The sequence below is a fragment of the Acinonyx jubatus genome, chromosome D4 (assembly GCF_027475565.1).
Source record: "Acinonyx jubatus isolate Ajub_Pintada_27869175 chromosome D4, VMU_Ajub_asm_v1.0, whole genome shotgun sequence".
Lineage (NCBI taxonomy): Eukaryota > Metazoa > Chordata > Mammalia > Carnivora > Felidae > Acinonyx > Acinonyx jubatus.
In genome coordinates, this window is record NC_069391.1 from 38,336,004 (window position 1) to 38,362,756 (window position 26,753).

A 26,753-nucleotide genomic window follows, 5' to 3' on the forward strand; every position below is an offset into this window, starting at 1 on the left:
TTTCTGGTAGTCACTTATTGCCAACTTCACCTACCTGGAGCTAGGTTAGCCCAGTTTCTATATGAATATGCTTTACTCACAGTGGGGCTCCTGGTTTACTGACATTTCATGCAATTTTTTTTTTTTTTTTTTGAAATGGAATAACTTTTTTTTTTTTCAACATTTATTTATTTTTGGGACAGAGAGAGAGCATGAACGGGGGAGGGGCAGAGAGAGAGGGAGACACAGAATCGGAAACAGGTTCCAGGCTCTGAGCCATCAGCCCAGAGCCCGATGCGGGGCTCGAACTCACGGACCGCGAGATCGTGACCTGGCTGAAGTTGGACGCTTAACCGACTGCGCCACCCAGGCGCCCCACGTGCAAATATAATTGTAACAATCTTTGTGGTCTGGCCTCCTAATTGAAAGTAGATTTTAGGAATTATAAAATCTGAATGGAAGGAGGGACTGCTAAAAGTACATAAAGCAAAGAAAAAAAATTGCCTGGCAAAGGAGACAGAAAAAGCCACAAAAAGCAGAAAAATTGAAAATATGTAATAATCTGGTACCAGAGGCAAACAGCTCAACACACTTAACAGCAGCATGACACTGCAGAAATGCAGCAAAGTAGAATATAGTAGTCCTCTGGCATTCAGTTTTATGACTTTGGTAATTATGTATGAACGACCCCAAAGATCTACCATATGTAACTTGCTGAGGCATGATCCCAAATAACATGTGTGGAGAGGATGCTGTGTGGGAAGCAAGTCAGTCACTTGGGGGAGAGTGAGCCTGGCTGCCCAGTATCTACATCTGAATTTGGCTTTGATGTCATTTACAGGTTGCTAGGTACTCAGAAACTAGCAAAATGCTAAAAATATTCTTTCTTAGTGAAAAGGACTCTGAAGAAAAGGGCAGTTACTAGAGTTGAAAACAGAAGCAAAAGTCTAAGAAATGGAAGATTCTTGGCTACAAAGATGTCTTAGATACATTAGTTGGCTGGGTTGGATGATAAGGAAGAGTTGCCCATATGTTCCCTGGAGATACACAGCAAAGGTGAGTCATGAAATTGCTAGAGTGCATGCTCCAGTTAATGCAAACACTGGACTGCAGAGAAGAAATGACATATTGGAGTGGTTATCTTAATTGCAGGGAAAGGGAGAGCTCCTGTAGATCCTGACAATCAATATGAATTACCAATAAAAACTTAAATACAGTATTCTTTGGTAAGAGGTAGTACAGCATACATTTTTCAAAGATTCCCACCAAAGTGATTAAAAGAAAACCACCTTTGAAGCTTTAAGAAATAAGTTTTATTTATCTAGAAAACTCACTTCCATGGAAAAGCCCATTCCATTACAAAAGACATTTCATGAAAAATCTGGCTGAAGAATGAGGTGATGACCATCAATTGCAAAGAGATTTTTCACTTTGTCAAAGGTTTCAATAGAATTCATACTGACAGTGAGTGCCTCCAGCAATTTTAGAATAAAACTTTTATTTGCAAAAATTCACTTTATACACAGCTTTTCATGAATATGCTCACTGCCATGGGATCTGCTATTAGAGTGAGGGCAGACAGTGAATGAGAATCAAAAAAGCACAGAGAGAACAGGACTGTTGGGGAGAAAGAAGCAAACAGACAGTAGCCATTTCTAGCTCACACATCCCAACTCTGCTTGTGCTTCTTGGTCACAACCAGCACCCCTGGGCATCACTAAATTTGTGATTACTAAATCACAGTATTTCACAGTCTTTAAGATCCTGTGTCTGACATTCAAAATATCTCTACTGACCCATGTACTCTGGTTTCTTTCAGGAAAAAAGCCGTGTGTGGGCACGCATGTGCGCACACATCTTTTGCCACATGTAAATTACATTATTTTTACATTTTTATTCTAAAGCTTACCCAGTAAGCTAGCTGCCAATTTCTGGAATAGATCCTCAGAATCATTTGCAAGTCAGCTGCTACCCAGCCCTTGGGCTTGGTAGCAGCTGAATATGCACTGAAGGTGGGTCAGAGAGGACAGATCAATAGTTGCTATGTTCTCCAAGCTGGATTTCCCAAAGACAGCAAGGCTCTTGCCTCTGGTTACAAACATAGGAATGGGCATGAATTCCAAAATGGTAAGATGTCCCTTTTATAACAAAAAGTCCAATCAAAACTGCCCAGGGCAGAAAGAAGAAATTGACAAAAACAGTTGTATAGTGAATAATTAACCTTACTGAAAGGGTGATCTGGCCTTTGCCACTGCCTTCTGGGAAGTGATCTCTAAGCTCCTGGAATATCATGCCTGAAAGGAGTGTCATTGTTTGCCTGAGGCCTTGGGTCATCACATAGTCTAACATGATTTAGCGTACAGGCTGGCTATACTGAAAAGTCTTAGGGTGGGGACTGGCTACACCACAGAGACCAATAATATGACTTAGGATGGGGGCTTTGGGTCACATAGTAATGGCAGACCTCTGGTGACAATCTGGAGATTGAGACCAGCCACATGGGCAGTCAACCATGTCTACACAATGGAGCCTCAGTAAAAACTGAACACCCAGGTTTCGGTGACCTTTCCTGGTTGGCAACACTCCATGCACATTATCACAAAATGATGTTGAGAATGTTAACGCTGTTCCAGCTCCACAGGGAGAGAACAATTAGAAGCTTCTTATTTGGTACTTTCTTGAGACTCTGCCCTGCATGTTTCTTCCTCTGGCTGATATTAATCTGTATCCTTCCCCTGTAATAAACTGTAACCATGATTATAACAGCTTTCTATGTGTTCTGTTGAGTTCTAGTGAATTATCAAACCCTGAGGGTATTCTTAGGGACACTGGACTGCAGTTGGTATCAGAAGTTAGGATGGTCTAACTACTCTAATTCAGCAGTTGTCTAAACTCTTGCAATGACTGTCAGAGATAAGGGTGATCGTATGGACTACGTTCTCTCCAATTTCTTAGTTAGCAACAGTGCTTTTGTTCTCTCCTAGCATCTAGCATTATCACACTTTTATTTGGTAGAGCTATCTGGATACTTGCCTCAGCCCCATTACTGGCCTCTGAGCTTAGAGTGCTACCTGACCCACAGCCTATATCTACCATACAACGGACCCATGGTTGCTGTCAGCATACACTGGATGGGTTGAATAAATCATATATAGTATGATAGGATTAAAACAAGTTACTTTGATTCTTCCCATCCCATAATCATGAATTTAAAAGGTACTGGTGGTAACAGCACTAACATTGTTCAGGATTTACCTTTGTTCTGAAAGAGCATCTGCAGGAAATAACTGATGTACGAGAGCATGGTCCACAGTCTCCTTCATGGCACAGCTTTTCGCAGGTATGAATGAAATCTTTAATAAAAATGAAAAGAGCTAGGAATGAACATTGCAAGTACTCATTTTCAGACTCCCAAGTTCACTAGCCACACTGGTCTTCTACTTCTATTGCCTACAACTCCAGAATCAGAGTTGAGGGAAGAAGGATGTAGTCAATGCCTCTTCCCCTATCTTCCCTTCATCTGGCAGGCTGGACCTTTTCCGGCAAAGACAGGGCCCAGAATTAGTCACTGGCATATCCTCTGGAGTGCATGATTCTTTGTCTAAGTCAAAAAACAGATCTTCTGACTTCTTTCTTTAGGCCTCAAGTCTCAAGGTTAGACTTGAATCTCCTTAAAATTGTAGCCATGGACGACTTTACTGAAGTACTCTTGACTCTGAAAATAATCTGGGGATCATAAACTATCAGAAATCATGATCCATAATCTCAATGACTCAAGCTCTGTGACCATGTGGTGATAAGAGACCTACCATTCACTCTGCAAAATACATTTAGGACAAGTCCTGTTTTGAGGACCACTCAGAGATCAGCCACAAGTCTCTTGGGGCTGCTGTTTAAATGATGTATTTTTTCCATCCTTTTATTTTCAGTCTTATTTTATCTTTAACTCTAGTCTGTTTCCTGAAGATACCACATAGTTGAATCTTGTGTTTTAAAAAATTTGGTTGGACAATCTCTGCTTTTTAAGAGTTTAATCCATTCACATTAATGCTATTATTGATACAGCTGGATTATATCTGTCATTTAACTTTTATTTTTCTGTATGCCTCATGACTTTGTTAATCTAATCTTCCTTTACTGGTTTGTTTTGCATTAAGTTTCTAATTTAACATTTTTTTCCTTTAATTGTAGTTTTCACTGTATATTATATATATATGTGTATATATATATACACATATATATATAATATACAGCATTATATATATATTTATATATATATAAATATACAATATTTATTTTTGAGACAGAGAAACAGAGCATGAGTGGGGGAGGGGCAGAGAGAGACGGAGGCACAGAATCCCAAGCAGGCTCCAAGCTCTGAGCTGTCAGCATAGAGCCCGACACGGGGCTCAAACCCACCAACCATGAGATCGTGACCTGAGCCGAAGTCAGATGCTTAACTGACTGAGCCACCCAGGTGCCCCTTCACTGCATATTTTTAAATGTTTATTTTATTTATTAAAAAAATTTTTTTTTAAATCGATGAGATTTACTTTTTAATGTTTATTTATTTTTGAGAGACAGAGGGACAGAGCATGAATGGGGAAGAGCCAGAGACAGAGAGGGAGACATAGAATCCAAAGCAGGCTCCAGGCTCTAAGCTGTCAGCACAGAGCCTGACGTGGGGCTTGAACCCACGAACCGTGAGATCATGACCTGAGCCAAAGTCAGAGGCTTAACCTACTGAGCCACCCAGGCGCCCTTATTTTTAAAAAATTTTTAATGTTTATTTATTTTTGAGAAAGACAGAGTGTGAGTAGGGGAGGGGCAGAGAGAGAGAGAGACACAGACTCTGAAGCAGGCTCCAGGCTAGCAAAGAGCCACATGTGGGGCTTGAACTCACAAACCAGTTGAGATCATGACCTGAGCCGAAGTTGGCCACTTAACCAACTGAGCCACCTAGGTGCCCCCGTGTTTATTTCCTTTTTGAGAGTGTGTGTGCACGTGCGTGAACAGGGGAGGGACAGAAAAGGAGGGAGAGAGAGAATCCCAAGCAGGGGCTCAATCCCATGAACCATGAGATCATGACCTGAGCTGAAATCAAGAGTCAGAGGCTCAACCAACTGAGACACTCAAGCACCCCATTTCACTATATTTATTTTTGGTTATTTTCTTAATGGGTGTTCTAGGACTTACGATATACATCTTTTTTTTTTTTTATTTTTTTTTTTTAACGTTTATTTATTTTTGAGACAGAGAGAGACAGAGCATGAACAGGGGAGGGTCAGAGAGAGGGAGACACAGAATCCAAAACAGGCTCCAGGCTCTGAGCTGTCAGCACAGAGCCTGACGCGGAGCTTGAACTCACCTGAGCCGAAGTCGGCCGCTTAACCGACTAAGCCACCCAGGCGCCCCACTTACGATATACATCTTACCAGAATCCACTTCAGATTTATACTAACCTAATTCCAGTGAGATAGAGAAACCTTACTCCTATGTAGCTCTATTCTCTCTTCTCTTTTATGCTATTATTACGTCTACATGTTACAAACCCAACAATATACTATTATGTAATGTTATGTCTATTAAAACAGAAAAGAGAAAGCATACATTCATAGTTTGTTACATTTATCATCTTTACCATTTCTGATTTTCTTCATTTGTTGCTACAGATCTGAGTTACCACTTGGAGTCACTTCCTCACTTCCTTACTTTGATCTCACCCACCTCCTTTGTGCTCTTATTGTCAGATATATTTCCACATGTTACAACCCTAATAATTCAATTACATATTATCTTATACAACTACTTTTTAAGTCAGCTGCAAAAAGAATATGCTTTTATACTGTCTTTTATAATTATGCAATTACATTTACTCTTTGATTTTTCATATGGATATGAATTTATATCTGGGTTTACTTGCTTTCAGTCTGAAGAACTTACTCCTTTAGTATTTATTGTGAAGTAGATCTACTAGCAATAAATTGTGTTTCCTTCCTTCTTTCCTTCCTTCCTTCTCTTTCTCTTTTTTAAAGTAGGCTTCATGCCCAGTGCGGAGCCCAGCATGGGTCTTGAACTCACAACTCTGAGATCAAGACCTGAACTGAGATCAAGAGTCAGATACTTAACTGACTAAGCCACCCAGGTGCCCCTTTATTTTCATTTCTGAAAGATAGTTTTGCTGAATAGAAGCTTCTTGGATGGCAGTATATTTTCCCCAGCACTTTTGAATAGGTCATCTCAGTATCTTCTTGTTGTGATGTAGTGTTCTCCATTGTTTCTGATGAGAAGTCTGCTGCTAATCTTATAGGGGTTCCCTTGTATGTAAGGAGTCATATTTCTCTTGCTGCTTTCAAGATTTTCTCCTTATCCTTGGCTTTCAGCTTTTTACTTGTGTCTAGGTGTGGAACATTTTGAATTTGTCCTATTGGGAGTTGAGCTTGGATATACAGATTAAAGGTTTTCAATAAATTTGAAAAGTTTTCAGTTATTCAAATATTTTTCTGCTTTCTACCATTCTGGTATTCCCATTACATATGTTTGCGTGCTTAAAAGTACTCCCATTTCTTTGAAGTGCTGTTCACTTTTCTTCATTCTACTTTCTCTCTGTTGGGCATAAATTGCTCAGCAGTCTGATCCAATGAAATCGGGTAAGGGTAGTCTTTGAGGCAAGTCTGTGAAGTCTGTTCTGACCCCAGAGGCGTCCTCTTAGCTACCTCTTTCCCTGGTTCTTTCTGCTGAACTAGCTGGCTTACAGTTTAGCTAGCTGCCCTTAATCAAGAAGTGCTATTATTTTCTGAAGGGTTTTTAGGCCTGAACTTCTCTACATTATTTCAAATTAAAGTCCTTTCCTTTGGAGAGTACTTTGGAGCTCTCTTTTTTATGGACTACCTTTCTCCCTAGGAAAAGTCTCAGTTACTTACTTTTGGTGGTGAGTGGGACAGTAGCCTCTGGTTTTCTTGGCTTGTATCTTTCAGCATAGAGCCTCTGCTCTACAAATGAGCTGGGGTGAAGATGACTAGGGCCCCAATATTCTAACCTGCTGTGATTGGAGTAAAACTTCTGACTTACGGGTGGGCTGTATGGAAGGGAGCCTGCAACTCTCAGCTGTGTCTACCAGAAACGTAGCCTCTTTTTTTAAGATTTTATTTTTAAGTAATCTCTACACCTAATGTGGGACTTGAACCTACACCCCCAACAAGAACTGCATGCTCTACCAATTGAGCCAGCCAGTGTCCCAGAAATTTAGCCTCTTCAATTTGGAGTTAGAGGGGATGAAAAATGCTGGCAGTGTGCTCCTCCCAGTGAGACTTGGTAACCCCTGACTGGGATCTTAGGGGTAGAGGAAGCCTCATCTTCTTGGCACACCTATCCTGAGTGGAGCTTTTGTTAAGCGGAGCTGGTGGTGGAAGGGAGGGAATGGACTGTGACTTAAACAACATAGCCTCTTGCTGTTCTTACTGAGTTTCAGTAGATTTTCTTTAATAAATACTCATTTGAGGTATGCCCATCGGACAATTTCCAGATACTTTAAATGATTCCTTTTCCCCAGTTTTGCTTGTTTTGCTGGGGAGTGGGTCCATGTAGCTCCTCATATTTCCACTGTGAAAGCAGAACTCTACCTAGTGTCTTGTACTAAAGCTATTTATCTAGGATAGAAATTCCTACTGAGTGAGACACTAAAAGACCTCAGCAAACTTTCTATGGATAAGCTAGATCTGAATAAACTTGAGAGCCACTGTTTTCACATGGGCTTGTCTTTGAGCTTCTCAATCCAACTCAGCCTAATTCCTTACAAATTTTTTATGATTAAAAACCTGATGAGGTACAGTGGTTACCCTCAAATCCCTTGATCTGTTCTTATCCTACCCCTGGGGCTGGTTTATAGTGATAATTACTATTCTTCCCTTGCTCAAGTCCCCCTGTATTACCCATTTCACATTTTGTCTTTCTCTCATTGCCAACATATTTTAGCCCCATGGTAGGATTTCTTGTGGTCATCGTATATAAAATTGTTATAAAACTGACCCATGAGCTTTCTGAAAAGGGAAGACTTTAACCATCCTTCTTGATTTTGAAGTCATTTGATCTTCACTTTACAGTTTATCTGAAGATACATTTTCACAGTTGGCAAAGAGAACCAATAGACAATTGAATTTTCTAATGCAGTTGAAACGTGTATTAAAATATGAGAAAAGAACATTTCTCCTCTATACACAATTTTAAAGTCAGACTGTAAAAAATACAGTAGGATGTACCTACTGGTTCCTGCTGGTGTTTGGAAGAAATATGAAATCTCTATTTTTGATAAACATGGAAACCAAACCTAAAGATTCTAGCTTTGCTGCAGTTACAGGAACACCTCTGTAGGCACAAACTCAGTTGCCTACATCCATTCTTCTAAACACACAGCCTTTGAACACTCACCCAGGATAGAAGGTGCCAAGTCATTGCAAAACTATACCAGCACCTCCCCCAAGGAATGCCTCAGAACGTCTCAGAACTCAGACTATTACTTTATAGCTAATTCAAACAAATCTCTTCTGGTTTCTATATCCAACTAATCAGAAGCCACACGTCAGAAGAAAGGGAGAGTCACTAATGCTAAAAGCATTGCCAGGAAAATAAACAACCGAAAGCTTTAACAAGTAGATAAACAATTCAAACTGCACACTAGTGTGGGGAAACTGCCTGAGAAACCTCAGCAGGCCCCGAGGGCACCAGTGTACCCAGCAGGATACGACAACTGAGGTTCAGGAAAATGATGACTCTGGGTCAACAAAGGGGAAAAACTTATCTTCAATAAACTCTATTTAAAGAAAGAAGAAAATGTGAATTTTAGAAAACTGTCCATCCAAAGTGATGCTCAAGAGGTGTTACTCCTCAACTATATCGGAAAATTAGCTATAGAAAATGTATTTCTTGAGTGACCCAAATGGCTAAAGTTTTATTGTACTTAGAATTTTAGTTCTTAAACATCTGACCCAGTTATTTAACATGTTCCTATTACATGAAAAGGCCTTTAAACACTCACTGAACCCTGGATTAGTAAAAGGATAGATTGTGTCCATACTAGTGTAGGCTAAGAGAAATCATAACCCCCTCATGGGATAGTATCTCACAACTGTCCTGAGTTAGCAATAAAATACCCAAAGCAGAAGGAGAGATCACTTGGGTAAATGTGAGTTTTCACATTTTGAAATTTTTGAGGAGGAAAGAAAAAGTACCCACACAAATTTGATCATTAATATTTTTAAAAGCCTCTGATATTATAACTAAAATTTAACACTATTCTCCTTATAAAGTCACTGCTGCCAAACACTTCCACTCATATTTTTAAAGACAACTTTATGCCTACTAGTTACCTAAGGAACCACATGGCAGAGGCTTGCCGCACACTTTTCCACATGAAGGGACAGGATCCATGCATGTTTTCCGACCACTACTTCCAAGTTCTAGCAATTGGCTGAGAGGAGTTTGGCCACAAGGGCAACAGCGCACCAGCTGGGGGAGCCGTGGGCATGGCTGGCAGGGCTGAGGGTGGCACACTTGAGAACACGTATGGTTCCCACATTTCAAGTCCCTGTTAGGAAAAACAACAGACTATTACATAATTGTTGCATAAAATACAGCTTTATTCTAACTGAGAAAAACATAAAACCTTACTTGCCACATATCTTTAAACAGCCAAAGTCACCAAATCCATCAGACTTTCCTACATCTGTTCCACATAACACGTCTCGGGAAGTGTTGCCACAGTAGCATACTTGAGGACACAATTTAAAAAACAAAGGTTAGTAACCTGCATGGGTTCTTAAAATTTTCCAAACAATCTATAAGAAAGCACAAAATGCTACTCATTAATGTTGATCAGACCTGATGCAGAAATAAATGTGGCATATATAGCAGCTCTAAGACCCACCTGAGAAGCTTTAGCACAGAAGTAAAAAAGGCCTTGTAAGACTGTTGATATCCCATGGTGCCTCTGCAGCGCATCCCCAAAGCAGCATTAAAGTGAAGCAATTCTCTAAATTTAGAGGCTACTATCCGGCCCATGAGGCCATAGCTGAGAGCCATTTACTGTGTGGCTCCCTGGGGTCCTCTGGAGATGTTACAGAAGATGGAAACTAAGCTGGTGATAGTCGTGGAGGAGTTGATGACTAAATCATTCCCATCTTCACTTCAAGCCAAGCAGCAGAGATTTAGTACTGTATATACTGGGGCTCACAGAAAATGCTTGGAAAAACTCTCTACTGCTAAAAAGGAATAAAAAAACTGGTACAATATAAAATCTTCAATAATTTGTATTCTATTGTTGAATTTGAAGTAATCATGTTTAAGAATTGATACTGAGTAAGAAGTTCAAACAACTCAAGAGTTTTATTTGCTAGATAAAGAACCCAGCCTAACTTCTATAGATTTCCCAATGGGTTCAAGAAATAATGAATTCTAATATGCCTACATTGGTAAAAGTAGAGGGTGAACCCAATCACTATAAATTTGTGACAGAACATCAGACTTCAGGCCCTAACTTAATTGCTCCTTTAAATGACTTCCATGATCAGGAGGTGCTCTTTACAGTTAATTCTGTGTGGTTTTAGAGATGTTTCTTATTAATCATCATTAACGTCTTGCAAAATTTAGATCCCTTTATTATTTAAGGCCAAGAACTTCATACGTAAAAAAGAATATTTTAGTGATAGCCTCCGTCCTATGTCCATGGCTCTTTGTGGTGTTAGCAAAAAGCATTTATTGGGACTTTATAAAAATTATAAACATTTTGAAATAAAAAATATGTTTTTAGATGCATTAATTAAATATGTTAATTAAATATAGCCTACAAACAACAACAACAAAAGAAGTAATGAGTTTCTTTATTTCTTGAGGGCAGGAATAAATATGTTTAAGGAGTTATGCTTCTGATGTATTAAAATGTAACAAAGTCTGATAAGAATTAATTTTCATCAACTTATATAATTTTTCTAAGTGTCATTTTACATTTTCTTTCTTTCTTTTTTTTTTTTTAAGATATTTTATTTATTTTTGAGACAGACAGAGACAGAGCATGAGCAGGGGAGGGGCAGAGAGAGAGGGAGACACAGAATCCGAAGCAGGCTCCAGGCTCTGAGCTGTCAGCACAAAGCCCGATGCGGGGCTCAAACTCACAGACTGTGAGATCATGACCTGAGCCGAAGTCGGCCGCTCAACCGACTGAACCACCCAGGTGCCCCTCATTTTACATTTTCAATTTACAATGAAAATTTATCTTGGGGAGCCTGGGTGGCTCAGACGGTTAAGTGTCCGACTTCAGTTCAGGTCATGATCTCACAGTTCATGAGTTTGAGCCCCTTATCAGGCTCTGTGCTCACAGCTCAGAGCCTAGAGCCTGTTTTAGATTCTGTGTCTCCTTCTCTCTCTGCCCCTCCACTTCTCATGCTCTTTCTCTCTAAAAAATAAATAAACATTAAAAAAATTTTTTTAGGGGCGCCTGGGTGGTTCAGTTGGATGAAAGTCTGACTTCGGCTCAGGTCACGATCTTGCGGTTTGTGAGTTCGAGCCCCACGTCAGGCTTTGTGCTGACAGCTCAGAGCCTGGATCCTACTTCCAATCTGTGTATCCCCCCCACCGTCTCTCTGCCCCTCTCCTGCTCATACTCTCTCTCTCTCTCTCTAAATAATAAATAAACATTAAAAAAATTTTTTTAATAAATTTTTTTAATAAAAAAATTTTTTTTAAAAGATAGTGAAAATTTATCTCATTAAAATCAATCTATGCAAATATGCCTGACCCTACATAATAAATGCAGACCAAAAGATTTCAATTTAGAAATCCTGCAGACCTAATGATGCTTTCCTTCTTTCTCAGTACAACTTAGATATCTACTTACACAGAAAAATCAACATTAGAATAAGTGTAATATTATAAAAACATCAAATCATAAAATCACGTATTTAGTAAAAATTAAAATAAATATTTCTAACTAAACATGAGACATAATGTTTGTAAAATAAAACACTGTATTGAACAGACCAAAAACTTTCAATGAGAAGAGGGAAAGCCTCAAATCAATGAAGACATAACCAAGACTCTTGATTTTTAAAATCTACTTTCCACCTTCTAGTAAGTACATGTGCAGTTTCATCTCCGGTTCTAAAATTGATTCACTTATCCAATAAAAACTTATTGGATGAATTAATACAGACGTAGGAAACACAACCAACATTTATGAAATCAATGAATTCGTAAACAAACCCTAGTAACTGGGAATTTCTGCAAGGGGGCTTTTCTTTCCTAAGTTTCTGCTCAGACAGAACAGAGACTTTTTTTTTTTTTTTGGAGGTATGAGCAGACAGCTGTGAACAAAAGAATCAAGGGTCAGAAATAAACCCACACCTATATGGCCAATTCACTTATAAAAAAGGAGGCAAGAATATATAATGAGTAGAAGACAGTCTTTTTAGTAAATGGTGCTAGAAAAATCAAACAGTTACATGCAAAAGAATGACACTGCACCATTTTCTTATATCACACATAAAAATAACCTCAGACTGGATTAAAGACATAAATGAGAGACCTGAAACCATTAAACTCCTAAAAGGAAACACAGGCAGTAATCTCTTGGACACTGCCTTTAGCAACATATTTATGGATAGGTCTCCTCAGGAAAGGGAGATAAAAGCAAAAATAAACTACTGGGATTACATCAAATAAAAAGCTTTTGCAGGCACCTGGGTGACTCAGTAGGTTAAGCGTCTGACTTCTGCGCAGGTAATAATCTCACAGTCCATGAGTTCAAGCCCCATGTGAGGTTCTGTGCAGACAGCTCAGAGCCTGTAGCCTGCTTCAGATACTGTGTCTCCCTCTCTCTCTGTTCCTCCCCTGCTAGTGCTCTCTCTCTCTCTCTCAAAAATAAAATTAAAAAAAAAAAACAACAACAACAAAAACACAACCTTTTGCACAGCAAAGGAAACCATCAACGAAACAAAAAGGCAACCTAAGGAATAGGAGAAGATATATGCAAATGAGATGCCTAATGAGGAGTTAATATCCAAAATATATAAAGAATTTATACAATTTGGGGCGCCTGGGTGGCTCAGTCGGTTAAGCATCTGACTTCGGATCAGGTCATGATCTTGTGGTCCATGAGTTCAAGACCCATGTCGGGCTCTGTGCTGACAAGTCAGAGCCTGGGGCCTGCTTCAGATTCTGCATCTCCCTCTCTCTCTGCCCCTCCCCTGCTTGTGCTCAGTCTCTCTTGCTCTCAAAAATAAGTAAGCATTAAAAAAAATTTTTTTTAAAGAAATAACAAACATTGAGGAGGATGTAGAGAAAGAGGAACCCTTGTGCAATGCAGGTAGAAATAGAAATTGGTACAACCACTGTGGAAAACAGTATGGAGGTTCCTCAAAAAATTAAAAACATAAATACCATGATCCAGCAATTCCACAACTAAGTATTTACCCAAAGAAAACAAAAACACTAATTCGAGAAGATACATGCACCTTATGCTTGTTGCAGCATTATTTGCAATAGCCAAGATATGGAAACAACCCAAGAATCCATCAATAGATGAATGGATAAAGATGTGGTATATATATATATACAATGGCATATTACTTAGTCATAAAAAAGAATGAGACATTGCCATTTACAACTATATAGATGGACCTCTCTAGGGTATTGTGCTAAGTGAAATAAGTCTAACAGAGAAGGACAAATACCATATGATTTCACTTATATGTGAATCTAAAGAACAAACGAATAAACAAGCAAACAAAGAAACCCCAAGACTCTTAAATACAGAGAACAAACTGACAGTTGCCACAGGGAGGTGAGTGAGGGATGGATGAAATAGATGAAGGGGATTAAGAGGTACAAACTGCCAGTTACAAGTCAAAGAGATGAAAAGTACAGCACAGAGAATACAGTCAATAATACTATAATAACATTATATGGTGACAGTGACTGCACTTATTGTGGAGAACACTGAGTCAAATGAGTATGTTGAAACTAATGAGTATGTGAAACTAATATGACACTGTATGTTAATTATAATTCAATTAAAACCACAAAAGAATCAAAGGTCAGAAAACTGTGACAATAAAAACAAAATGGAGGGGCGCCTGGGTGGCTCAGTCAGTTAGCATCCAACTTTGGCTCAGGTCATGATCTCACTGCTCGTGAGTTCGAGCCCCACATTGCGCTCTGTGCTAACAGCTTGGAGCCTGGAGCCTGCTTCAGATTCTGTCTCTGTCTCTCTGCACCTCCCCTGCTCGCTCTGTGTCTCTGTCTCTCTCTCTCAAATATAAAATAAAAACCAAAAAAATTAAAAACCAAAAAAGCCAAAATGGAGCCCCTGATCAATTAGGGAATAATCGGAGTACAATACTAAAAAGCCCCACTATGCTTAGGCACAAGAGACAGCAATATGAGCTGGTGACAGAAGACTTGGATGGAGTCACCGTTGGCTTAAGAATATGGAACCAGAGGAGTCTGGAAGGTCTCTGCTGCCAGCTTTAGCCTATTCAGCATTTTTATCAACACATGAATGAACCCCCAGAAGGAATGCTTATTAAATCTCTAGATAAGGCTGAAAGGGATCCTAGGAGAATTACAAATAGAGAAGAGAAACAAACTGTACTCATGGCCATAACAGTCCCCTAGATATTTACTGTGGACAAACAAAAAGCCTTCCACTGTGTTTGAAAAATCAACTACACAAAGGCAGAGACGGGAATCCATACAAATTTGTACAAAAAAGATCTGGTTGAATAGGTGAGTAAAAGCACAATATGAATTAAGAACTATAAATGGTCCACATCAAAGGGACTCTCACACCACAATCTATATTGTTAAGACCAAACTGCCAGCATATACTTAACTCCTGCCTTATCTCAAAATGGATTTGAGGCAACATGTAAGAATATATGAAATATAACAAAAGAACATAAAATTAAAGATGTGAAAAGTGGAACAATGGTAGAGACATAGAAAAAAATCATAGCTTAAAAAGAAATACACTATAAAGACAAACATTAGGTCAGTCATACGAGGCTTCTAAGATAAAAAGATCAATAGTCTTTGAGGAAAAACAACCAGTCTTGGAACTAAAGCCAGACAGGAATTTCTCCCAGGAGGACCCATAAAGAGAAATTGAGTATTACATGGCACAGTTCCTTACATGAAATTCTTACAGTACACAACACAAAACATTTCATAGGGCTGTTACTTATTTTAGGTGCCAACACAGATCAACAGCATCACACCAAGGTAAAATTTAATAAAATAAAACTCTATAGGGCATCAATACACTGTAGCCTGGGATCCCTGCAGATCAGGGACTATTGTAAAAACAGAGGAATCACACAGTATGTGTTTCTTTGTGACTTGTTTCTTTCCCTTAGCGTAGTGTTTGGGAGGTTCATCTACTTCATAGCATGTATTGATACTACATTCTTTTCATGGATGAGTAATAATCCAATGTATGGTCATACCACATTTGTTTATCCATTCCTCAAGTGACAGTCATTTGAATTGCTTCCACATTTTGACTACGATGACTAGTACTGCTATGCACATGCATTTACAAGTTTTTTTGTGGACATATATTTCCATCTCTTTTGCATATGTGCCCAGGAATGGAATTACTGGGTCATATGATAAAATTCTACATTTAACCTTTTAAGAAAATGCCAGACTGTTTTCTAAAGTGGTTATACTATATTACTTATTGTGGTTTTAACTTACATTTCCTTAGTATTTAAAGGTGTTAAGCACCTTTTGTGTGTTTGTTGGCTATTTATAGATTTTCTTTTACGAAGTATCTGTTCAAGTCTTTTGCTCATTGTTTAAGTTGTTCATCTTTTTTATAGGTACTTTTTTTTTAAATTTTTTTTTAACGTTTATTTATTTTTGAGACAGAGAGGGACAGAGCATGAATAGGGGATGGGCAGAGAGAGAGAGGGAGACACAGAATCTGAAACAGGCTCCAGGCTCTGAGCTGTCAGCACAGAGCCCGATGCGGGGCTTGAATTCACGGACCGTGAGATCATGACCTGAGCCGAAGTCGGACGCTTAACCACTGAGCCACCCAGGCGCCCCATTGTTCATCTTTAATTACTTTGTAAGAGTACTTCAAAATTTCTGGATATAATATGCAATTGATTTATTCATTTTCTTAATGGTATCTTCTGATGAAGAGAAGCTTTTAATTTTGATAAAGTTCAATGTATCAATTTTTTTCTTTTATGGTTAGTATTTTTGTTGTTCTGTCCAAGAAATCTTTACCTAACCCCAAAGTCATGAAAATATTCTCTTATAGTTTATCTGGAAGCTTTATGTTTCTGGGTTTTACATTTAAGTCTGTGATCCATGTAGAATTGATTTTGTGAAAAGAGTAAATTAGGGGTTGAGGTTTGTTTTTTCTTATGTATACATCCAGTTGTTCTAGCAACATCTGTAAAAAGATTTCTTTTCCCATTGAATTAACTTAACATTGTGGTTGAAAATCAACTAACTGTATATATGTGGGTCTGTTTCTAGACTTTAGTCTCTTCCATGCATCTAGTAGTCTACCTTTAACAGCAACAACTCAATGTCACGATTACTGGAACTTTAAATGTCTTGAAATGAGATAGTTTAATCCTTTCAAGTTCATTCTTTTCAAGATTTTTTTGGCCTTTCTAGATCCTTTACAGTTACTTTTTATTTATTTATTTTTTTAATTTCCCAAGTAGTTATTTTTAAACAGCATTTTAAAATCTACTGTTCAAATTCTACAGGACAATGACCTATAGTGGTATTGTGTAACTAAACTAATGAAAACCATCTAAGCATTAATTTATCTCCAATTCTCCCTACCCAAGGTACAATGCTAGGAGGCCTTGTGACTATAGGTGTGAATCAATCCATGTCATCAACACAACTATAAATAAGGTTCTAGAAAAGTACACAAGTATTGCTAGTTGGTGTGCCCACCACTTACCCTGGTTCAATATGATCCGACAAGGCTGGCACTGACCCCCATGACATAGCTCAGCACAATGGTGCTGACCACAATTCAAAAGATTCTCACATGGATTGGAACAGTGGACTGAAACAGCCTGACCACAGCGAACTGTGTGCCTGGAAAGAAAACAGATGTAAAGGCAGAATTAGTCAACACTGGACAAGTTCCTGTTGGATAGCTAAACAACGAAGCACAAACTTCCTCCCCAAAACTATGAAACCTTTCTCTTGGCCCCATTTTCCCACTCTTCTGTTTCCCTCCTCCAGTCTTTATTTCCTCAATCACTCTCCTCTTCTCCACTCCTTCTTTTCTCCTGCTTTGTTTTCCTTATTTCCCACCCTGCCTTTCTCTCTCCCCTATATTCTGACCAGTGAAGTGAAGTTCCTCTCTGTGGATTTCTTCTGAGTTCCCACGAGGTAGGGGAACTCCCCATCCCAGGCAGGAGGGGAAGAGCCTGGAGCTCCTACAATGTCTTACAGATAGAGGTAGGAAAGTTGCAGGGTGGGTGGGGTAGTTATAATGTACATAACTCAGATTGGAAGTACAATGGTATTCTCCTGGAACCCAGTACTCTCGCATTTTATGCAGTTATAATACTTAAGGACATACTGTATGTGACTTTGATTTCAGATGGGAAAATCATTCTGGCTTTGTTCTAATGAGCACCTTAATTTTGCTGACTTATTGGCTAGAGAAGGATATGAGATCAGTGCTTTTAGACAACTGTCTTCAGGTCTCTTGCAGGGTAATGGTTTAGAGCTTGGAGTCTACTCTCCTGCAAGGAGTTTAAGTTATTTATTTTGAGAGAGAGAAAGAGAGTGAGTGAGAGAGGTGCAGAAAGAGGGAGAGAGAGAATCCCAAGCAGGCTCTGTGCTGACAGCACAGAGCTCGACACAGGGCTCAATCCCATGAACCATGAGATCATGACCTGAGCCAAACCAAGAATCGGACACTTAACCAACTGAGCCACCCTGGCGCCCCAACAAAAAGAGTTGTATTCTGTCCCCTACTTTGTTTTAAAAACTCACTGTTATATACACAAATAATCAGTTTCAGGGCTCAGCATCATGTCTAATAAAACTCCTAGAAGTGAACACTATTATTTCTATTTTATAAGAAAAATGAGGCTTAAGCAACTTGCCCATGTCAATAACCAATTAGTGGCAGAGCCTAGATCTGACCTGGTCTTTCTGACCCAGAGCTCTTGCATGTGACTCTCAGGCTGCATTACTATCCTTTTAAGTTCAGTAAATGCTGAACAAATGAGATTCACTGAAAATTGGCTCAATCCCATTTTGTCTTGTGGTTCAGAAATCATTTCAGGGTCTTACTGGGCCTCAGAGACCTTCCATAACTACCACTGATCCTTGCCCTGATGACGGAGAACTTGTTATTATAATGAAAAGAGGGTGGGCTCTGGGGTCACTTATTCTTTCATTCAACAATATTCACTGAAAACCTCCTAGATGTCAGACATTATGCTAGGTACAGGTAAATGGCCCCTGTGTCCTGAACCTTAACAAGCCTGGGTTCAATCCTGGTTCTTTCACCCACTAGAGAGGTTAAGAAAAAAGTCCTTGTCACCTTGGCATTTCACCTGAAATGGGCAATCTCACCATGCATATAACTTCTTAATCACTTATAAGACTGCAAAACAGGATTGGGCCAGCAGAACAAACTACTTTTTACAAAAAAGTACTATTTACGCTTATCACTTATTTATATGTACCTACTAATTCTTAATTTAGAAATTCACAGATAAATCATCAATGTAGAAACTGAAGTCTTTAGAGTACAGTTCTAACTTTACCTTGTCCGTCCACATTCACATGTTTTAGTCATAAAGGCAGGGCAGGGTGGGCAAGGTCCTGGATGGCAGAGACTAAAAGAGAAGGGCTTAGATGAATAAATCATACTCATGTATCCAAACCTGAACAAAGCTGCCCCTACTGGGTCTTATTGTGAATGTGGCAACAAATAAACCTACTACAAAATGTTTTAGCCTTTGTCTAAAGTTGATTAAACTATTTAAACAAAGATACCAACAATGTTTTCATATAGAAGGAACTGATGGCATTATCATCTTAGAATATTTAACCAGAAAAATAGAGCCCAAGTCAAAATACTGGTTTTATTTGGGTCTGACAAAGATGACATGTCCATAGATGGTCTTAGCCCACTTAGTGAGATGTGTAGGAATAAAAATAGCTTGCCACTCAGATGAATGGCAGAATGGGCGATGGAATCTCTTAGAAGATCAGAACCTGAGTGAAGCAATAAAGCATAAATCCAGTAGGTCCATGAGAAGTACAGACATTTATATCAGCTAGTATATAATCAGGTGATGGGCTAACAATGGGATCGGTGAAAAGAAGGCTGACACGAGGGAAGGCATGCTGGTAAGTAATGCAAAGAGAGAACAAAGGAAAAAGGGATTCATGGAAAGAACTGGAATTAGAGATATGCGATATGTCAGAATTAGACTTCTGAACAGAATGCTTCTTCTAGGAGTGATGATATAAAGAAACCAAAAAAATTAGAAAATGGAATTTATATATTCAAATAGATACTATTCTCTTCAAAAGAGATACCCTGGTAACTTACACACTAATTTAGAAATACAACCATTTAAAAAATATTTTGGGAACTTCTTTGGAAACGTTTGTGGGGGTCATTCTATGTGATGGCAAATCACAATCCTTTGGAATTATAGGCCAATTACAACCAAGTTTAATAAATCAAGTCGGTAAAAGAATTTGGTATAAAAAACCAGGTGTGCCTATACAGTGGCCTGGCTGGATTTTTTAATATGACTCCTACACCCGCTCTGATAATTCTTAAATAAGTTTTAAACACTAAAAACAATCCAGGAACAAGTGCCTAATTTTCTAGGGTGACCCATTTCAACAGACAGAATCCACATGAGACTTAAGCTTAAGCATTTCTTTAAAGATGACTATTATCATTCAACAGTTATATTTCACATGATATGCTGCAACCCTGTCAGGTGAAATGATTTTCATGGCTGCACATTTAAATAACGTTAAACTGACAAGATACATTGCTGGTCAGGTGTGGATGACTCCAGGTTATTTCAAATATCCCTCAGACCTAGACTCAATCCCAGGTGTGTGTGTGTGTGTGTGTGTGTTAAAGTTCATTCATTTTTGAGAGAGACAGCAGGGGAGGGATAGAGAGAGAGAGATGGAGACAGAGAATCCCCCAAGCAGGATCCACACAGCCAGTGCAGAGCCTGACTTGGGGCTCGATCCCACAAACCACGAGATCATGACCTAAGCCAAAATCAAGAGTCAAACACCTAACCAAATGAGCCACCCAGGCGCCCCTCAATCCCAGGTTTTTATAACCTTTAGAGCAGTGGTTCACAACACTGGCTCTTTATTAGAATCATAGAGAAAGACCCACCCCCCCCAAAGACTGATTCAATTGCTACAAGGTAGAGACAGGGCACTGGTGTTTTAAAATGCTCCTTAATGACTCTAATGTGTAAAGAGGGTTAAGAATAACTCCTCCAGACAATTTTATAATCTATGAAACAACCCAAAATAGAGACACAAAGGGGCCAACTGTGGCTTCTGAGTCCTGATACATATAAATGAGAGAAACTCAATGTTTTCTTTTGAAAGGAAGGTGCTGTCAGGGAATAGGATTTGGCAACCTCTAGGGGCCTGACAGGAGGAACAGGACAGCTGTCAAGAGAAGGATTTCCAAAGCCACAAAAGAGCAAGTTTTAGGGACTCCTTTCCCTTCAGCCATGGTATTGACCACCTGATCTGCATCACTTTTGATGTTTTCTGGTAGTCATGACAGGGCCATTTCTGCTAAAGGCTTCAGAATGATAGTTCATGCAGAGGGTTAACTTATTATTATTGAATTTACTTAAAATGCCAACTGAGGGATGGAAGAGTTTAAACAGATGAGTCCCTGGGTTCTGAGGAAGGACCTATGGAAGCAGTAAAAGAAGAAGAGGGGCCAACTACCTGGCAGGTAGCAGGCCAAGCTGCGTAGCCCCATCTGGACAGCTCTCCCACCACAGACAATTCCCCAGCATCACCCCCACATCTTAACCACAATGCCTCTGGCCCAACATTTACCCCTGCTCCAAGTAGCAGAAGTCCCAAGATAATAGTTTGATGTCTGTTTTACTCTTAGATTTGGGTAATAAATGCAAGTTACCATTACCTGACCATTTACCATGTGCCAGACTCTGTACCAAGCCTCTTAGATGCATTGAATTAATATTCATAGACATCTGTAAGTGTTGTTGCTCATATCATTACTATTTTACAGATGCAGAAAATGAAGCTTAAAGAAGTAACTTATCCAAGGTCATACAACTGTTGAGTGACTTGAACCCAGGAATTAAAAATTTGTCTTAAGTTAAAGCTGTAGAATTTTGTCATTTGTAACTGATCAACTGTTAGTATTAGGTATTCCTCTTATTATTTACTTATTAAAAACATTTTTAAAAATATTTATTTATTTTGAAAGAGAGAAAGAGAGCACACATGAGGGTGGGAGGGGCAGAGAGAGAGGGAGAAGGAGAGAATCCCAAGCAGGCTCTGGACTGTCAGCAGAGGCTGACATGGGGCTCTATCTCACAAACTCTGAGACCATGACCCGAGCCGAAATCAAGAGTTGGATGCTTAATCAACTGAGCCACCCAAGCACTCCTATTCCTCTTATTACTAAGAAGCTGACTGGATATATTGTCAAGTTGGCTACTTATTGTACAGAAGGGATTCACATCCTAAAAACACTGTGCAACAGGACTCTACAGACAGAAGTTTGTCCTATATACTCTTCTGGACCTGGATATCATGGGGGAATATTTCTTCTTAGAAGCCAGCAGTATAATGTAGTGGTAGGAGCACTGGCTTTGGAAATCCCAGCTCCACCATGTCTTAGCACTATGACCTTGGACAAGATGCTTGGACTTGCTGAGTCTCATCAGTAAAATGGAGATGATAAATATCTATACATCACTGGACTGTTATAAGGATTTGATGAGTTAACTCTTGCAGAGTGCCTGGCACAGTGTAAGTGCTTAGCAAATGGTACCATATTGCCCTTCACCCCACCCTGTTACATGGTAACCACCAGATACATAGAGTCAGAGCCACAAGCAAAGTGTATCTACCCCCAGAGGTCTCGTGTTCCAACTTACAGGTTACAGGAATGTGGACAGTCCTGGCCGGGCTGTTTCTTTCTACAAACCTCACCACAACTATGTGGAATTTCATTTCTGCTCCATTCCGGATTCTTTACCTTGCCTAAAACATATCAGATCAGAGAGTCAATGGTATAAACTTCAACTGCATCCTAGAGTTTAATGAAACAGTACAATATAGCTAGACAGCATGAAACTTCAGTATGGTTTCCATTAGTCTGACAAACACATGATCCCACATCCTAAAATTTAAAAAATGACTATAATGCTAATCATCAAAACCTTCACTAAGTATGATAAATCCTAAAAGATTTAGGAAAAGAGAAATAAAAAAGAGAAATAAAAAGTCACTTTTACTTATGAAAATGCCACTTTGACTAATGGACACATTTAATCTAAAATTAAAAAAACACTACAAGATCTATTTTTTGTAAATGGGCCCTTGAATGTATATGGGAATATCTGCTGTAAGGATCAGAAAGAAGAAATAAGGGATGAGAACAATGGGGTGGCAGATGGGGAAGGAGCAGGAAGAGATAGAAAGGACATAAATTCCCTGTACAGTAGGAAATTGCCAATTCTAAAGCTATGAGGTAAGCATAAAAGGGCAATAATTTATAATTAGTGTCACTTTGCAAATCTTTAGTAAATATCTTTCATGAACTTTGCACAGACGCAGGAAGAGTAAAACTGAGGCACAGGACTCCTCCATGCCCTTGAGGAACTCATCCTTACTTGGGCAATTTACACCCTAAATTGATGGCCTGTTCCCAGTTTTTGGCCTCTGCTTTTCTATCTTGTTTCTTTCAGAAATATTCATGTTGAGAGGTTCAATACACCTAAAGGCACATGATTCCCAATACTACACTTTCTTCTTTTTTTTCCCCAAATCTGTATTTTCTGCATTGTCCTAAATCCTCAGTTCCAGCCATCCCTGTCCAACCATCTGCCAAACATCCCTGCTTGGGGTGTCACAGTCACCCCAAACTGTCTACATTTACAACCAAAGTTAGCATCTTCCCTCTTAAACCCCTTTCTGTGTTCCCTATTTCTATCAGTGATATCATCACCATTGGAGTCAAACTCAAAAACTAGAGTCATCCCTGACTCCTCTTTTTCTTTCCATATTCTTTTTTTTAATGTTTATTTTTGAGAAAGAGAGAGCTGCAGAGTGCAAGTGGGGGAGAAGCAGAGAGAGAGGGAGACACAGAATCTGAAGCAGGCTCCAGGCTCTGAGCTGTCAGCACAGAGCCCGACACGGGGCTCAAACTCGTCAGTCATAAGATCATAACCTGAGCCGAAGTCGGACACTTAACCGACTGAGCCACCCAGGAGTCCCCCTTTCCACATTCTACTTAATCTTCTCAATTTCCATACATAGTGTGCCTCACCTCATCTCCCCTGCTACTTCTACTCTTGCCTCTCTGTTAGCCAGAACCTCACCTTCAGACTATTAGAAAAGCTTCCCTGCCTCTGTACTTTTTTGCTCCAATACAGTGGCCTGGTTTTCCCCTACCATCTTTCAATGGCTCAACCTCTTTTCCCTGACTCTAAATGATGTCTTATTTTTCTTCTTCCTGCCAGGGTTCTGCATTAGACACTTTTTACCCCTTACCCTTTCATCCACTAGGGTGTCTACTACTCTCAAATGCAACTATCATCCCCGAGTCCTGATCTCTCTTTAAATATATATTTTTTTAATTTTTAAAAAATGTTCATTTATTTTTGAGTGAGAGAGACAGAGTGCAAGCAGGGCAGGGGCAGAGACAGAGAGAGACAGAATCCAAAGCAGGCTCCAGGCTCTGAGCTATCAACACAGAACCTGATGCGGGCCTCGAACACACACACCATGAGATCATGACCTGAGCCAAAGTCAGCCACTTAACTGACAGCCACCCAGGTGCCCCTTAAATATTCTTAACTCCTTGTTGGACACCTCTCACTGGATGTGCTGTTCACTCCTCCAACTCAACATTTCTAAACTGAACTCACTGTCCCATCAGAACTGGTTCTCTTGACCTCCCCTTTTCTGTCCTTGGTATCATCATTTCCAAAATGATACTTCAGAGCCACATTTGGGTTCTTCCCTTTCCCATTGCTTTTCCCATTCCCATTTCCTTTCCTATTGCTGTTAATTCCTGTTTACTTTGAAATCCTCCTTTCTGCCCCACTCTAACACCCACTGTAGACTTATTATTCTTCATCTGGGTTCTTACAAGTCCCCAAAATGTTTAGGCTCCCAAATTCTCTATTCACTCCCACCAGACTAATCTTCATAAAGAATCACATTGATGCCCTTGGTGGCTTCCCACAGCCTGAAAAATGAAATCCCTACATGTAAGCCTGACATCAAGAAGTCAGTCCTGACCTTTCTAGTCATTTCCCACATCTCTGCCTTCACAGATCCTGCTCCATAACCAATGACTCTCCCTTCTGAAAAAAAGTCTTATTTTTAAACTTCTGCTTAAGCTATTCTCTTCAACAAATCTTTTCTCCTACGAAAATTTTACATATTTTCAAGCCCAGTTGAATTCTATCTCCTTTTTAAGGATTCCCTTAATCATATAGCCCAACATCATAATTCACGCCAAGGATCTCCCACAGCACCTTGGACTTATAGAACATAAAGTTAATTGTGTCTTAGCTCTTAGACTGTAAGCTCTGGGAAGTTAATAAACAGTTTTAGTCCCCTCTGTTTCTTCATAGTGCTTGCTGCATTAATAAGTGCTCAATAAAGTATGTTAATGGTCTCCTGAAAGAACTAAGTGAGGCAAAGTCATTAGGTAAAATAAGGCCATTATTTGTATTCCCACACCATTTTACCTTGCTCAGATCATCCTGACCTCCACCCCACATTCTTCTACCTTCTTAGGGTCTCATATCTACTTTGTCGGTGAAGGTAAAGATTTTTCATTCCACTGTGGTGCGTTATGTTTAAAATTCCTTTAGGAGTGCCTGGGTGGCTCAGTAGGTTGTTAAGCCTCTGGTTTTTGGCTCAGGTCATGATCTCACAGTTCATGAATTCGAGCCCCATGCTGGGGTCTGTGCCGACTGCTCAGAGCCTGGAGCCTGCTTCGGATTCTCTGTCTCCCTCTTTCTCTGCCCCTCCCCAACTCGTGCTCTGTCTCTGTTTATCTAAGATAAACTTAAAAAAAAATTTTTTTAATCCTTTAAAATAAGGTAATTAAGCCTTGGTATTGGTCCTATTTACACAGTTTTACATGGGTGTCTCGCTTCCAGTTTCATGTTGCCTGCCTGCCTTCCTTCCTTCCTTCCTTCCTTCCTCCCTCCTTCCCTCCCTTCCTTCCTTTCTTTTAAAAATTTTTATTTTAAGTAGGCTCCATGCCCAACATGGGGCTTGAACTCATGACCCTGAGATCAAGAGTTGCATGCTCTACTGACTGAGCCAGCCAGGCATTTCTCACATTGCCTTTCCAATATTACATTCCAAAATATTCATTCCTTCAACAAATATTATTTTATTATCTCTTAAGGTTCAAATTTTGGCAATAAAACATACCAGACCAGCAGATTCCAAATAAAAGAGTGGCCAAAGTGAAGAAGGCATAAGAAAGCGAGGCCTCCTTTGGAAGAGAATGTGGTCAGAACTTGAATGGATAAGGAGTCAGTGACAAGGATTTAAAGAAAATATGAGGAAGAACATTCTATATAGGTGAGTTCACCAAGAGATGTAGTCTAGTAGTTGAAGAGCTGATAGTCAATGGCCAACTCTTTGTGAAAGCTGCTATTTAAATAATGGGAAAAAAGAAATACCAACAAATTAAAGTATACAGAAATAAATAGGAAGTACTAGTTATTTCAAAAAAAGGAATGGTCAAAATAAGGGTTGTTGTGCTACCAAAAAGGTTAAGAACTTCTAAATCAGCCCTGGATTTGGTCAGGAAGGGGTTACTGATGACTTCTGAATAGTTTCAGCAAGGTGACGAGGAAAGAAGCAAAAATGCAATGGTTCAAGAAGGGAGACAGATGGTTAAGAAGCAAAATTTGCAAAATCAATAACCAGATGAAGGTCAGCCATTAAAAGACAGGGAGGGAAGAAAAAAAAATAACAAAAAAAAGACATGCAGAAAATAGACTAGCCATAGGAATGGCTTCTGGATTGCAGGAAGTTTTTACTAACACATAGGGGAATTAAGTTATTCAAAAACAGGAAGAAGTATCCCACAAAGAGGGAGAATAGAGTTTGTAATGCTGGTTTATAGAAAATCTTGCTTTACTATAAAGACCCCAATGACTGATTTCTCGGATTAAAATAAAATACATTTCAACACTACTCTTTTCTCATAGGGCTCAAATCTAGAATATCAAAGCTGTAACAGTTAAGGGAGTCCATGTCTATACCTGCCTCTACCATCTGGTCAGCTCTGGTCTAAAGCTAAGATCAAGGAGACTAGCGCTACAGCTCAGAAGTAGTATGCGCCTGGTGGGCACTATGAGAAGGCCCATGTCCAGAACGGCCTGCCAAGAGTACAAAGGCCTGGGTGGGACTCCAGCTGTGTGATAGACTACATGCAGATGATGTGTGTAGACTCCTGTAACTTTGAAGTCTTATGA

At 39.4% G+C, this 26,753-nt stretch overlaps 1 protein-coding gene across 2 annotated transcripts in view; it reads right to left on the reverse strand.

Annotated features, from left to right (window-relative positions):
- NFX1 (nuclear transcription factor, X-box binding 1) overlaps positions 1–26,753 on the reverse strand; it is a 72,698-nt gene that overhangs the window by 26,796 nt on the left and 19,149 nt on the right. For both annotated transcript variants that reach the window (XM_015073344.3, XM_015073349.3), the window contains exons 5-10: positions 22,176–22,281; positions 18,798–18,869; positions 16,964–17,103; positions 9,646–9,745; positions 9,345–9,562; positions 3,235–3,332 (exon numbers count right to left, since the gene is read on the reverse strand). In XM_015073344.3, the coding sequence (XP_014928830.1) occupies positions 3,235–3,332; positions 9,345–9,562; positions 9,646–9,745; positions 16,964–17,103; positions 18,798–18,869; positions 22,176–22,281 (734 nt within the window). The remainder of the gene's footprint in view (positions 1–3,234; positions 3,333–9,344; positions 9,563–9,645; positions 9,746–16,963; positions 17,104–18,797; positions 18,870–22,175; positions 22,282–26,753) is intronic.